Source organism: Syngnathus typhle, linkage group LG3 (genome assembly GCF_033458585.1).
Source record: "Syngnathus typhle isolate RoL2023-S1 ecotype Sweden linkage group LG3, RoL_Styp_1.0, whole genome shotgun sequence".
NCBI lineage: Eukaryota > Metazoa > Chordata > Actinopteri > Syngnathiformes > Syngnathidae > Syngnathus > Syngnathus typhle.
In genome coordinates, this window is record NC_083740.1 from 1,071,768 (window position 1) to 1,086,585 (window position 14,818).

At 47.7% G+C, this 14,818-nt stretch overlaps 4 protein-coding genes across 5 annotated transcripts; 2 read left to right on the forward strand and 2 right to left on the reverse strand.

Annotated features, from left to right (window-relative positions):
• Window positions 1-14: 14 nt before the first annotated feature.
• mrpl21 (mitochondrial ribosomal protein L21) lies at window positions 15-1,472 on the forward strand. Its single transcript, XM_061274268.1, has 2 exons — window positions 15-682; window positions 834-1,472. Exons 1-2 carry the CDS (start codon window positions 362-364, stop codon window positions 1,128-1,130), a joined length of 618 nt encoding a protein of 205 aa, XP_061130252.1. The 5' UTR covers window positions 15-361; the 3' UTR covers window positions 1,131-1,472.
• Window positions 1,271-2,994, reverse strand: lg3h6orf120 (linkage group 3 C6orf120 homolog). Its single transcript, XM_061274271.1, has 2 exons — window positions 2,874-2,994; window positions 1,271-2,263 (listed from the first exon to the last, which is right to left on the reverse strand). Exon 2 carries the CDS (start codon window positions 2,181-2,183, stop codon window positions 1,623-1,625), a length of 561 nt encoding a protein of 186 aa, XP_061130255.1. The 5' UTR covers window positions 2,184-2,263; window positions 2,874-2,994; the 3' UTR covers window positions 1,271-1,622.
• A 283-nt stretch (window positions 2,995-3,277) lies between these two features.
• npepps (aminopeptidase puromycin sensitive) lies at window positions 3,278-11,682 on the reverse strand. The gene is made up of 23 exons (XM_061274200.1): window positions 11,245-11,682; window positions 9,649-9,733; window positions 9,496-9,573; window positions 9,251-9,372; window positions 9,070-9,177; window positions 8,810-9,010; window positions 8,391-8,487; window positions 8,282-8,315; window positions 7,959-8,073; window positions 7,718-7,882; window positions 7,536-7,640; window positions 7,394-7,454; window positions 6,995-7,104; window positions 6,853-6,916; window positions 6,622-6,761; window positions 6,416-6,550; window positions 6,133-6,352; window positions 5,918-6,060; window positions 5,790-5,846; window positions 5,614-5,721; window positions 5,374-5,529; window positions 5,171-5,218; window positions 3,278-5,104 (listed from the first exon to the last, which is right to left on the reverse strand). The coding sequence occupies exons 1-23, from the start codon at window positions 11,572-11,574 to the stop codon at window positions 4,958-4,960; spliced, it is 2,829 nt and encodes a 942-aa protein (XP_061130184.1). The 5' UTR covers window positions 11,575-11,682; the 3' UTR covers window positions 3,278-4,957.
• Window positions 11,683-12,612: 930 nt separating this feature from the next.
• mrpl45 (mitochondrial ribosomal protein L45) lies at window positions 12,613-14,803 on the forward strand. 2 transcript variants are annotated; one of them, XM_061274245.1, is made up of 8 exons: window positions 12,613-12,695; window positions 12,890-13,088; window positions 13,252-13,369; window positions 13,448-13,546; window positions 13,635-13,683; window positions 13,789-13,953; window positions 14,312-14,485; window positions 14,556-14,803. In XM_061274245.1, exons 1-8 carry the CDS (start codon window positions 12,642-12,644, stop codon window positions 14,652-14,654), a joined length of 957 nt encoding a protein of 318 aa, XP_061130229.1. In that variant the 5' UTR covers window positions 12,613-12,641; the 3' UTR covers window positions 14,655-14,803. The 2 variants fall into 2 exon arrangements, with proteins under 2 accessions (XP_061130229.1, XP_061130230.1); XM_061274246.1 differs by having other exon boundaries at window positions 13,804-13,953.
• The last annotated feature ends 15 nt before the right edge of the window (window positions 14,804-14,818 follow it).

Below are 14,818 nucleotides of genomic sequence, written 5' to 3' on the forward strand. Positions count from 1 at the left end.
TTAAAAAGCTATAGACATTGGTTGCACACAGTAAAGTGATTCACCAACATGAATATGATTTAATATTTCGCCGCAGTTACGGTGAATCGTGATATGTATAAAATGTGTGTAGAATGAAATTTTAGTAGTATAAATGCACATTCACAGAAGTTTGTCGACGCATGCGCAGTTTCAACCGATTTATGGATCATGATCCTATTCTACCTACAAAGTATCCAAAGGCCTGTTCCACTAAAAGCGCAAAACGTATAAATAAATAATATGTGGATGACATAGTGTTAATGAGAATGTATTGTTTAAATAACCAACTTAATTCACTGATCCATTGAGAACACAAAGTCGTCGCTCCTCGTCAATCTTCATGTGGAGAACATCTCTGGTCGACGCACTTCCGGCAAAGATGGCGCTGATGATGGCGACCTTACGGAGGACATGGCGCGTGTTGAAATCAGCATCCTCCGTCCTTCCCCCTAACGCTGCCCGCTCACAGAGCTCCGTGAGTAGCCACCTAGTTCCCGTGACCTCGTTGTCCAGACCTCCATGGCCGGAGACGAAGCTGGTGCCCGAGGAGGAGCAGCGGCGGCAGCACGCTGTCCTGACTAGCACCGTCAACCGGCTGATCGAACAAGACGACTTCGGCCGTCTCTTCGCCGTCGTGCACTTCGCCGGCCGTCAGTGGAAGGTGTTATGGACAAAAATATGATGTGGCATGTTGGTTCGGTTTAGAGAAAATCAGTGCTTTGGCAGCTTGGCGCCCAAGAACCATGTTGAGTTTTATTAAGACAAACGTTACTGCCATCTCAAGTGACACCGTTCGCTTATTTGTCCCACAGGTGACGGACGAGGACCTGATCCTACTGGAGAACCACGTGGAGGCGGAGTGCGGCGATCGATTGTTTCTGGAAAAGGTGCTGCTGGTGGGGGCGCGCGACTTCACACTGGTGGGCCGGCCGCTGCTGGCCAAGGAGCTGGTACGCGTGGAGGCCACCGTGCTGGAGAAGACGCAGTCGTGGCCCAAAGTCCACATGCGCTTCTGGAAGCGCCACCGCTTCCAGCGCAAGATAATCATCGTGCAACCGCAGACCGTGATCAGGATCAACCGCGTGAGGCTGGCCCCGGCGCTCACGTGACCACCGACCGGCCTGCTGCTCACTGTGTGACAATTCGGAATGGCTCCCACGTCTGTTGGGCAAAACTGTGGACAATTGCGTACAATGCACCCAACTTGACCCACAATAACATGAACTATTTGATTGTTGGCAATACATCATTAAAAAAAAAATTTTTTTTAATGAAAGCCTTCTTGTAAACACTTCATCTTTGTAAAGTAAATCATCATAGTAAGCATTTTCCTTCTTTATTGAACAAAAGGGCCCAAGTGAGTTCAAGGGGGACGTGAAGGCACCAGGGCGCTAACGTGCTGAGTGCTAACCCAATCGTGCTAATAAAAAGGTGGCTGTGCTAAAACCTGATTGTGACTGACCACGCTTTCACAGGTGCCGTTCCCTTTCCACTTGTTGTGTATTTTTGTTTTTCACGAGTGTATTTTGTATCATTCATCCCGAGTGGTGTGGCCATCGCTGCCCGTCGGTGGCCCGCTTGGGCGAGACGAGCAACCGGTTTTAAAAGAGGATTTCCAGAATGATTTCCAAAAGTCTGATGAGATTGGTCCAGAACATGGAGTCCTCGTCAAAGTCCGGGCCGTCGACATCGTCCGCCTCCGTTTTGTGGGAGTCCTCAGCTGTGGAGCCTGTGGCGAAGGGGTCCAACGGGGCGGCGGGATCGCGGTAGACCCTCATCTCAAAGTCGCTGCGTCGGTGCGACGGGTGCCCGTAGATGGCGACCCCCACCGGCCGGGCGAATTCAGCAGGTACCACCACGGCGTCGCGGCCGCAGGTGACCGACTGCAGCTTGTAGGCGTCGAAGCTGGGCCTCGGCGTGGAGTCCGACACGTATAGGTCGGCGTCGCCCGTCACGCTCAGCATATGCAGGATGACGGCGCCGTCGTGGTTGAGCCGCAGGTAGCTGTAGTTGCCCGCGCCCACCTGGCCCCGCACCACGTGCAGCAGGACCCATTCGGCGGGGACACCGGCCGCCGCATCCTCCGGCCTGCACGGCGGGCAGCGTAGCAGCAGGAAGATAACGATGGCGGCGGCGGCAGCAGCGACGCGGGAAGGTGTCATTGCAGCGGACACATGTGGCCGACAAATGGCAGCTGTCGGTCGGCGGTGACGTCACTAGCTGGACGCCGCGTTGGCCACATCTGCAGAATCACATCACGTCGTAAGTAAAACTCACGACTCGTTGCTTTTGTCTGTTACTATGACAACCAGATTTTTAGGTAGAATTCTTTGGGTTTGTCAAAAATGGGTGAATAGTTTTTGCTAAAATCCGTGAACAGAAGGGGCCGACTGTTAATTCTGCTGAAATTTTAGACACGTATCTACTTAGCTGTTGTCCATAAACAGGTGCTAAGTCCAAACTTTTAAATATGCATCTCATGAACATTATACTTTTATTATTTCAAAAGACCGTTATATGATCGAACACAGAGCGGCAACAAGTGCCACCCTGACGCTCAGCTTTGTTTGCAACCCAAGGACGCTTTGTACAATTTCGGCCATGTTCACACGAGCAACATTTCAAACTCAAATGGACACTTTGAAGACGAGTTTTATTTGTGTCGCCAAAAATGGACTTGTTCGGCTTCGTTAGCTACTTAGCGGCTAGTCGCGATGAGTTCACGCTCCGCTCTGAGCTCGAGTGAAAACGACCACAAAAGGCGACCAAAGCTAAGTCGACGTAAACGAGGATAAAGAAGAAAGACACGTCGATCATTAATGACATTTTAACACGCGTTTGTGGTCACTTACGCGGCTGACAGTTGCTCCCCATTTTCCCTATCTCCTGTAAAGCTCAACAACCTGCTCAGCGAAGTTGCTCTTCTTCGCCGCCTCACCGGTCACCACAGCGACTGCAAATACTCAATGGCGCCCTCAACAGGAAGAGACGTGAACTACCACTAAATTGACTGCTTTTAACGGGGATTTTTAATTCATTTTGGCAGTAATTTATCGACATTAAATTGCCAATTACAGTTATTGATATTATAAAACAAGACACGAGTGTATATTATTGCTAGCAACTATCATGGACATTTATTCTTTTTAATTTTGCAACTCTGTCAGTCAATGTGAATTTTACTGCAATTGATTTGTGTGAAAGTGGCTCCTAAAATGTCGTTTTAATGAGTTAATCACGCAAAAATAAAGGCACGTTGTATAATCCTTTCACTTTAATGAACACCGAGCATACTTTGAACATAAAAGAAACGAAACAATAAATATTCCTAGGTGTGATGTCCGGGGAGGTCTGGATAACTCAATGTTTCCAAAAGGACATCAAACTTTAAATGTGATATTCTTGTACTCCTACCACAAATCAGAATCATTGCGTTTCTTTCGTCTTTTCGTTTCACTTTCTACAAAGCAGTCGACAAATTAATTTAAGGCTTCCGGATAAGGAAGGGGTTGGGGGGGGGGGGGGGGTTCATCTTCTTGTTCCAGAAGAGAATTACGTCATCAGGTGGTCTTGTACAAACTTCAGAAAGGTTCTGTCACGTACTTTGGAGGACTGCGCTAACCTTGCTCAAACAAAAAGCTTCAAAATGGAGGATGTGGCTGGCCTAGGCGTTAAAAGCAACTGACCTGTCTGTCCGAAAGATAGAACGAAAAGACCAAAAAAAAGAGCAAAAGGAATTTAAAAAAAAAAAAAGAGAAAGGAAAACTTTTTCTAGTAGTGTGTTGGAAAATTGAGAGGGGCGAAAAAAAATCTAATCAACACAAATTTTCACACAAGATGGGTTTACTGAATAAGAATTCATAGAATTAGAACAGAAAAGTATTGGCTGAAATACTTAAGTTATTTTGTCCATGACAAGCATTTTGTCATGTTTCAGACTTTCTATCTATTTCTATTTTCACCTGTGTATTTTTGTAGCATATTTTTGGCCAATATATTTTTGCCCCCATTTTCCCTTATTCATTTCTCTCTCAAATATTTCAGTCAAAATTAGGTATTGTCACATTTGTCTGTATTTTTGCCTAATTTTAAAAAATAATTTCTAAATTTCATTCATTTGTATTTTTTTAACAAATTTCTTCATGCACCATCATTTTGTTACTTAATAACTTGCCCACATCCCCACTTTTTTTCCAAATCAAGAATCTCAAGTGATTGGGATTTTGTTGTCGTATTTTTTGCACTTGCATAATTTTTTACATTTTTTTACATCACATATAGGTTTTTAATATTTTTTTCAGATTTTTTTTTCAATTTTCATTCAATACTGTACCTCTTTCTCAAATGTATTTGTGTATTTTGTATTTTCCACCGCTCGATATTGTTTCGTCGTACTACTGGCATGTTGTGTGCTGGGAAATTGAAAAAGTCAAAAATAAAAACTCTCCTAATGATACCAAATCAAGATTCTCACACGTGATTAGTTTGTTAGGAATTCATATTACCGGTCGGACTATTATTGATTGGCCGCGCTGATTTGACCACGTAAAAAGTCGGAGAGCGCGAGCCGACCTCCTGGTGCCTTTTTAACGCACTTGGCCGATAACGCTGAGCCAGTCATGCAGGGCTTCACAGTTGTCTGGAGGCAGGCGGGGGGATGATGACGACGAGTCTTGGTGGCGGCTGGAGGGGCGGTGTGGGGTCGGGTTAAGCGGGGGCGGGGCTAAAAACAAGCATCCCTGTCAGTCCAGGTGTAAATGATGTAGCAGTCTGTGGATTTCTTGGCTTTGCTTTGCGGTCTTCAGCGTCTGGAGAGAAAACCAACGTCCGCGGTCTATTTTCTACCGCCTGAGGAAGACGGAGCGGGGCTGGCCTGGAAGAAGGGGCGGGGAATGGTAATGGAGCGGAGGGGAAGGGGGGGGGGGGGGTTCGCGTCTCAAACGGGAGGCGCCTTGCGCTGCATTAGATAGTGGTGGATGTCGTCGGCGTTGCGCTTGAGCCAGGCGGCGTTGAGCAGGATGTTCTCGCAGCACTGCTGCACCGTGCGCTCCACCGCCGGCGTCGGGTGACTCTCGAAGAAACTCTGTCGGGGAAACGGCAGATGTTAGCTTGGCGCCAGGGTGAAAATCAAATCGAATAAAAATCGGACCTTGACTTCTGCGGCCATATTGTCGACGGCGAACCCGTCCACTGTCAGCTGGAAGGATGACAGAGAAAATGAACAATAATTAGGAAAGCGATAAAAAGCCTCTCGTTGAGTTGCGCAAGTGTCCCTAATGTTTTGACTCGTCTTATCCATCAGAAACACAGCGGCGCTACTGCTAAACACGATTTTATTGTCACGATAATGACCTTGATGAGGCGGGACAATAGAAATCCGCCCTGGTAGTGATTATGAAGTTCCTCCCAGTTGTCCTTGACAAACTTCCAGGCGGCTTTGCGGCCATGTTTGCTGCTGCCCGCCACGCCGCCGATCACAGACACCGTGTCCTGCGGACGGACCTCTTCCTGAACACAAAAACAACACGCGCACAGGTTAACCCTCTTTCAATCGGGGTAATAAATTAAGCATTTCGAAGAGCTTCGGCTTACCGAGAGAGCGAAGGTGAGCACTCTCTGGATGAGGTCCGGCGCCGAGATGGCGCCGAGTACTCGCTCAATGCGATTCTTCTCCTCCTGCATGTCGGCTTGCTTGTGAAGCTGCGACGGAAGGACACGTCGTCAAGCGTCCGCCAGAGGAGCTAACGCGACAGCGGCGTCCGTCTTACCTTCAGCATGGTGTCTAACGTGTTGCTGTCGCCGTGCTTCAGCACTGTTAAATAAACCTGAAAAGCGAGACACCGTTAGCCGTCCGCGGTGCAGTACCGCTTTGCGCCACAACACGCGTGAAGTTTACCGGGCTCCTGAGGTCGGCGGGCAAAATGTTTTTGCCGTCCACGTGCTCCTTGAATCTCCGCCGGGCCTCCTCCAAGGTGGGCTTGTGTCCCGCCTTGCCCAACTTGCCGAGAACCAGACTCCTGAGCAGAGCGTCCAGGTGCCCTGCGGGGGGGGGGGACAACACGCCTTTAAGAATCAATGGAAGCCGCCTCTACCTTCCCGCCGTCGTCTCACCTTCGCCAGCCTTGCAGTCCCAGCCCAGGCGGAGTCCGATGGGCGTGAAGAGTTCTTGGATAAAATCCTGGATCTCCTCGTGGAAGTCGGTGTGGGACAACAGCGAGGACAGGACGCCCAGGTTGCAGCTGAGGTCGCTCCACACGGTGTAGTTGGGCTCGTTGACAAAGGCCTCCATCAGACGGAGCACCTCCACCGTGCTGATCATGCCTGCGCGGGACTTTGCCACAACACATTTATTACCCGTGTGACAAAACGGGACTTTTTTTTTTTTTTAACTCACCAGGGAGAAGAGGTCGTTCTGAAGGCTGAGGCGGTCCACGGGCTGCAGGCTGAGGTCTCGGATAGCGGGCAGCAGGCTCTCCAGCATGGCTGAGCTGTACTGCATGCGGTAGAAGCCCACCGTGCCGGGATTGATCTGAAAAGCGGGCGGCGGGTCAGAGCCGGTCCCTGTCGTCCGTTCGGAGGCCCCCGTTCGGGCGTGCTGACCTTCACCCACTGGTCGGGGGTGACGCCTTGCAGGGTGATGATGGTCTGGGGTTTGTCCAGTAGAACCTGGACTTGGTTGCAGGTGGGGTCCTTGCTGGTGCAGATGCTGATGGGTACCATCCAGTAAGGGCAAGCCTCACCTGGGAAAGATCCTTAGCGTGAACTTCCATACACACAGATGCAATGATGAAGCATTGGATCGAAGTTGAACAGGTCTTAAGTAATACTTGCCATTATGAGGTCCGCTAGCGCAGAACTTCTTCTGAGAGATTTTGAGGACGCGGTCCTCGCCGTGCTTCAAACGAGACGAACAAGGAGTCACAAGCGAGTTCCTCAAAGTTATTGTGGGTTTTTTGTTTTTTTTTGGACTCACCTGCTCCTGCTCCACCACAATAATGGGGAAGCCCATCTGTTTGGTCCACGAGCTCATCACCGTGGCGATGGGTTTGCCGCTGGCTTGCTCCAAACATTCCCAGAGGTCCTCTGAAGATCAAAATACACCTCCATGGTTTAGATTTGCTTTTTTTTTTTTTAAACTAACAAAACACCGACCAACTTTTTCTTAACTCATTCACTGCCATTGACGGCTATAGACGTCAAATTGCCATTTTGTGCTGGCAGTGAATTGGTTCATATCCGAAATACAGCCAAGTGCGAATAAAGAGGTTAGCACCGTTCGTTGGAGTACCTCGTTTCATAAAAAGAAATCTTTAAGGAGCTTTTTCTTCCTCGTCTTCCTGACTAGTACCAAAAAAAGATGGCGCCATCGTACCTGTTGAGGCATTTTTGTGCTGGAACTTCAATAAATAGGCGTTCATTCCTTTCCTAAAGTCCTGCAGAGAAGCAAAAGTTCGCTTGGTTGTTTTGGGATTCGGAACCAACGACAAATCAAGTTTTTGGAAACGCCGGACCACCTCGTCGCCAATGTAGCTGTGCAACATTCGGATCACCGACGCCCCTTTGCTGTAAGAGATGGCGTCGAAGATTTCGTCCACTTCGGACGGATGGCCCACGTTCACCTGAGGGAGGAGGCAGAAGAAGAAACGAGCTGTCAGCGCGGCGAAGCGACGGCGCCGCCGACCCGACGGTCGCCCACCTCGATGGGATGACTGCTATCCAGCGCGTCCAGGTCCAGAGCGCGCGTGTAGTCGGCGGACACAAACTGCGTCCAGATGTCGTACTCCGGGAAGCAGTGGTCCACGCAAAGGTACTCGATCCAAGACGCAAAGCCCTCGTTGAGCCACAAGTGCGTCCACCATTCCTGCAGCCAGGCGAAACAAGCACTCGTTGTCTTCGCGGAAACATTTGGTTGATTTGTGCAGCTGTGGCCAGGTTACCATGGTGACCAAGTTTCCGAACCACTGGTGAGCGAGTTCGTGACCCACCACCAGCGCCACCCACTGCCTGGAAGACGCGCACGAGTTCTTCGGGTCAATAAGCAGCGCCGTCTCCCTGCACAGAAAGCAACAAATACGTCCTGTAAACTAGCTTAGCACGACGCTTTGTTTTTATTTTTGGAAATGAACCGCGATTCAAAGTTTGATCCACTTCTGATATTTGCCAGCAATGTAAAACGCACGCGAGTTGCGTTCGTCACATTTTTGCTCCCATGGATCCAAACTACACTTTTGGATCCAAACGAGCAGGAACGGTTAGCTACCTGTAAGTAACAAGGCCCCAGTTTTCCATGGCACCTAAACAAAACAAAAAAAATCATTTTTCCGCAGTGGCTCGTGCGCTGGCAGAACGTCGCCGTGACAACCACCCACCGGCAGCAAAGTCGGCAATGGCGATGAGATCGATCTTAGGCAAAGGATAAGGAACGTCGAAGTAGTCTTTGTAGAACGGTAACGTCTTCGTCGCCACCTGAAGACACGGAAAAAAATTTCGATGAGCGGACGAGCGCTGCTTACACCGACAACACGGATGAAAATAGGGGAGCTCGTTTCCAAAAGCGCAGGCCGTGTTGCCAGATAAGCCACATTGTTGCTATATATAGCAACTGGCCGTTCATTTCAAACAGCTTCATGTTTACATATACAAAAATAATGGCGCTTGTTTGGTAGGACGAGAACTTAAGAAAATTCCAGAAGGGGGGTAAGAACAAAAAAAAAAAAAAGGTCAATGTCATTCGGTTTTTTTTCTCCAGCAGAAGCCAAAGTGGAACTAGGAAGACGGGCAAGCTCACCTCCAGGGCAAAGCGACCCTGCTCGGCTTTGCCCACCGGCGTGTAGACGCGCACCAGCACGCCGTCCGACGACTGACTCTCCACAAAGTCGAACTCGCCGATGACAAACGCCACCAGGTACGTGGACATGACGGGCGTGGTGCCAAACTTGATCTCCACCAGGTCCTCCTCGCTGGAGTGCGGCTGGCGTTCCACCACGTTCTGGAGGAACGTAGATGCAAACAACGTGCGCAAAGATAGCGACGGGATCGTTCTCGTACCATGTTGGACAAGGCCACGCAGTGCTTGGGGACAATCAGCGTGATATCAAAGGTGGCTTTGATGGCCGGCTCATCCCAGCAGGGGAACGCTCGGCGGGCGTCCGTGGCCTGAGGAGTTCACATTTCAGATCACGGTAGGAAGCGACTCAAGTCTGGCCCGGAAAAGGCACAAACATCTCACCTCGAATTGCGTGACGGCAGCGTAGCAAGTCTCTCCCGCGGTGTTGCTGTATTTACTCCTGTAGAAACCTTTCATTTTGTCATTCAGCTCCCCGGCAAACTTGATCTTCAGCACGCCAGAACCTTACAAGAGCCAAACGACCAATAAAGTTACATAAGAAGATTCAAGCACGCCTTCTTGGGCAACGATTCAATTTTTGGGCGTTACCAACTTTTAAAATGAGCATCTTTTTGTAATCTTCTCACCTTTCTTCAGAGCGGAAGGAAAGGACAGGGTCACCTTCTCGTCCTCGTTTTGATAGTTGAACCCCGTGGCGTCAATTTCTAAAAAAAATAAAATATTCAAGTGATCATGTGACGAAAAAAAAAAAAGGGGTGCGGTACAAATCAATCACTCACCGTCCCCTCCATGAGGCGCAAAGGAGGCGGTGATGATGTCGATGTCGGCGCAATTCATCACAATCTGATTGGTGGCTTGCGTTACCTGCACAGGCAACACAAACAGATCCAAAGTTCACAAATCAAGGAACACCATTTGACCAAAAAACGACTTTAGGCAGTTCTGCGCGGACAAACCCTCAAGCAACTAATCGAGTCTTTGCGTGAATTCTGGGCACTACTTTGTATTTTGACCAGAGAGATTGAACACGTTGGATTCTACTCACACGGCTAACGTTCATGTGTGCGGGGAAAGTCGACCATTCCAGAATCTTGTGACATAGGACGGAATGTGACCAGTCAAGAAGTGACCTTACTGTGAAACAAGCAGAGCTTGCTATGTTTCTTCTTGATTTTTTATTACCGTTTTTTTCCATGTATAATGCGCAAAATTTAACTAATTTATTGTCCTAAAATCTGGGGTGCGCATTATACATGGGTACAATTTTTTTTTTTTAATCCGGATATGATACGGAGGCCGCCATTACAGATGCGCTTTTTTCTCTGCTGTTCACTTCAAACACGCTCCATACGAACACAATGCTCTCGTATCAGACGCTTGCTCGATCACCTGCTCGTTTGCTGTCACAATGTACCCTACACAAATCCGAAACATTTCTTCGCTATCGAGTTTGCTAGCGCATGCGCAGTGATACTGACCGGCAGAATAACATCCGGTTGTTCCCAAAGATGATCTTTTTTCTGAAATAATTTTACATTTACGGACTTAAGAAGGAGTCAAAATTTGGGTGCGTATTACACATGGGTACAGGCTTTTTTCCAGCATCAACATGACATTTTTAGGGTGCGTATTATAAATGGGGGCGCATTATACATGGGAAAAAACGGTAGATCACATTTGATCTGGAAATGATTGTGTTTTGGAGGACTAGATTTTACAACAGTGATGGGACAGAAATCACTGTGTGCACGTGTGAGTTGATCAGTGCAGACAACACAATACAAACAAAAGTGAAATGATGAAAAGTTACCTAGTGTTGCTTTAAGATGAACAAAAATCCATGTGTGTTGTGCGCGTGCGTGCGCGCGTGTCGGGCCTTGTCAAACACTAACCAACTATCCATCCACCGACTACGAATGATTATTATTAATCTTGTTCTGTTCATATTATTACCACCACAACTGCAAAGAGTTGTTTAGCGGTCAAGCACCGCTGAGGAAAAGAGCTTAACCGCGGAGGCAACATAAAAATACAATGATTAGTCGCAGTGACAAGCGATGTTAGCTAGCGCGCTAATTGCTAACCGCTAAGCTAACATGAGAGTGCAAGTCTTGACCGATTTGGCGTCCGGACGCACAAAACTGAAGCATAGCAGTATCTACAACAAAAACATTAAACATTTGTTATATTTGAATGGAAACGGTGCACGTCGCCATATTTCTTCTAAATGGGGAGTGCTTGTTAGGCTACGACAGGCGAGCTAATGGCCAACTGACTGACATATTACATAAGGGCATAAAAAAAAAAAAATCAAGAATGCATTGAGTGAGTGAGTGAATGACAGGCGTGTTGCGTCACGTTTGGGTTGCAAGTACCTCCACCATCGCCTGCATCTTGCCGCCGAACGTGAAGTTGACCAGGTCGGGCTGCAGAGAGAGCCCGTAGTTTACGGGGTACACGTCCGTGGGTAGCCGCTCGAAGGGCCTCCTTTTGGCCATGGCTGCTGTACAATGAGCGGCCGCTCTCACCGTGGGAAGATCTGCAACGAGTTGGCGGACTTTTATTAGTGCGCACGGGAGGACAGTGGACGCTGGTCGGCCGCTGAGTCTTTGCACCAGCAGGGAGGACTGCGCGAGCGTGCGGCTCAGAAGGAGCGACATCAACCGGAAGCTTGGCTCTCTCTCTCTCTGTCGGATCACACTCATAGCGAGTCTCCTCCCGTCACGGGCGGAATTTCCGAGGTCCCAATCGGAAGCGGTTGATGGCGTGGTCCCACCCCACCAGGGCAACACACTCCGCCCAGGCTACCCAACAGCATGCCAGCTTCTCAGACAACACCCTGAACTGGTCGCCAGCCAAACAACCAGTCAAGTCACACCCACATGCACACCGGAGTCATTCCACGTTGCACGCATGTGATAATAATAATAATGATAATAAGAATAATTATCTCAAATGCAATAATTGCTCCAGACAGTGCTGTACATGGAGCACAATGAAGTCACACAATAAACGCAGGTAAAACAAATTAAGAACGAAGACAGTGGGAAAAAAACATGTCTCAGAGAATATAAATGTAGTACACTAATAATAACAATAAAGTTCATGAATGCTGAAGTGTTTGGATAGTGTTGTAGTGTCATTCAATCGTTTATACTCACTTTATCCGTGGACGTGTTACGTGTTGTCCGTGTCCTGAAATATTACAATATATTCAACACTACGAGTCTAATAAAATAAAAACATACATTTATGATATGTAGCTTTATCACGTCAAATTTTAAAATGATATGAGATTTGTGATACTTAAAAAAATATATACGACAATCAGCGGATGCATGTGTGACGTCATGTCAGGTTTGTGTGCTCACCCTTTGTTGGATCACGTGCGCGCGGCCACGTTTACCCTGACGTCACGGGACCGCATTGGGGTGCGGTGCGCGCGCACGCAACGTCAGAAAAGCTGAACTTTTTTTTTTTTTTAAATCTCCCAGGCCGATTCCCGCAAAATACCGTGGAAAACAGTACAAATATATGTATTTGTGTAAATGTGTTGCAATTTACTAAAATTGTTGCTAAATTATCAAAAGGCTATGGTGTCTGTGAGTCAAATCACATTTTTACTTTTGTTACTTTTAAGATTCTGTTAAACCAGTAGTAGCATTTAAAAATGTAAATATTAATTGTATGTATTTGTCTGTGAAGAAATGGTGCGTTCAGGAAACACCACCGGAAATAGTTTTCTTTACAATTTCCGCTAAATGGCATCAAGATGGCGGCGCCCTCAACGAGGACGCTAGCGGCGTTGCAGCGAGCGACATGGAAGGTAAACGACCATTTCACCTTTGAAGCATTTTGTTCAACAAAGCAGACTCATTTTGTTGATCTAGTTGACGCGTTAATTGCACATTTTAAGTCACCGCCTGAACGTAGCGTTAGCTAGTGACTGGTTAGCATGCATATAAACTCCTCTCAGCAGCGAATAAATGACTGAGCCTTTGCCCGTCATCTTCCCACAAGGTATCCCAAACTTCAGCGGGCGTGCCGCGGCACCCCGTGCCGCTTTTAGTGCCCGTGCGGACCAAGAAGCGCTTTTATATCCCACCGCCCGTGGGCGTGAAGGGCAAGAAGGATGTCAACCCCGAAGCCAAGGCCAGAGCGGCTGGTGTTGTGTTCCGGCAGGAGTACATGGAGAGGCCCATCAATATCTCCTGCACCGGTACTGCTCCGATTAATTTGCTCTTAATTTGAAAATAAATCTGTACTCTTCCTGTCACAATTGTCCAACATGCCACCTAGTGGTAGAAAGATGACTTCAAAACAAATGTGACGCGACCTTTTCACTCTTTGTTCACTGTTGAGTCTGTTTTGCTGTCTTCCAGCGGGAATCTTTGACCCCTACGTTCCTCCCGAAGGCGATGCTCGTCTCTCCTCTCTGTCCAAAGAAGGCTTGAAGCAGCGCACGGAGCAACTGCGGCAGAGCGCCTCCTCACAGTTGGCGTAAGATTACGCCGTCGCGAATAGGCCCGGACATCTTTTAGGAAGGGTCACAAAATGTTTTGCTTTTCATCCTTTCAGAATTCGTAAGATCAAAGAGTTCGACTCCGGGTTCTCCTCCAAGGATTTTGCCGAACGAGCCCTGGAAATCTTCACGGAGGCTCACAACGTGCTGTGCAAGTACGGGATTTCTTAGTTGTCAATGAATGGTTCTGTAAATCGGGCGTGTGTTACAAAATGACACTAATTGTCATGGAATTTGAAACAGCTTCAACAGAGAGAAGCTTCACTCGCTGGTGACGGAGCGCTGTTACCCGGTAAGGCGTGCTCTGGCTACACTGACCATCTAAATAATAGCTAATTAGTCCAAAAAACTAAAAGACAACAAAAAGTCGTTGGGTTTTGTTGGGGTGGCAACTCAGCTCTCCTCATGGCAGGAAATGACTCGGGGCAACCGCTACAAGACCCTGCGCTGGCGCTTGGTGGAGTCGCTGGAGCCGCCCCGCGTGGTTCACGCCCGCTGCCCCGACATGGTTTCTAAGGGCAACCTCTACGGCCAGGTGACGGTCCGCATGCACTCTCGACAGGTAAGACACTTGAGCTGAATTGGTCAGGCTATTGCTCAAACATGCAAGGTGTTTTTTTTGTTTTTTTTAAGGCTCGTAGGCTTTTTTATTTTCTTTTTTGTACTTGGTAAATCATTTAAAATACAATTATTTAATTTTTAAATTTGTATTTATAGATATTATTTATTTATTTTTTATATTTTATATTGTTTTACATTTCTTTATTTTTTTTGCATACGTTTATTGAAAAATTATTTGTATTTATATATATTATTTATTTATTTTTTATATTTTATATTATTTTATATCTCTATTTTTTTTGCATACGTTTATTGAAAAAGAGTTGGAGCATTTGCGTTGACAAAGCGTCCTCCGGCAGATTCTGGCCATCTACGACCGCTTCGGCCGCTTGATGCTGGGCGACGAAGCTCAGCCCAAAGACGTGTTGGAATATTTGGTCATGGAGCGGCACCTGGTCAACCCATACGGACGCTGGCGACTTCACGGGAAGATTGTGCCGTCCTGGGCCCCCGCCAAGGCCCCCGTCATTAAAGTAAGCAGCGGTTGCCGTCACTTCAGGTCACCCCGAAGGGCGCTTTGCAACTTGAGCTCCTTCTTTTTAGACCGTGATGATCCCCGGTCCAGACCTAAAGCCCGAAGAAGAATTCGATGCCCTCAACTACAAAGTTCCCAAAGCAGAGGCAGTGCAGTGGTCCAAATGAGCCTCCAGGTAGTGCTGCATTCAAAGTCCACGATTGGAGCACTTTTTGGTTGCTTAAATTTTGCCTATTCTCACACTCTTGGTTCCTCTTTTTGTCTTTATTTTAAATCACTCAAACAAAAAAAGCAAATAAAAATGGACATTCACAAATACGAAGGTTTATTT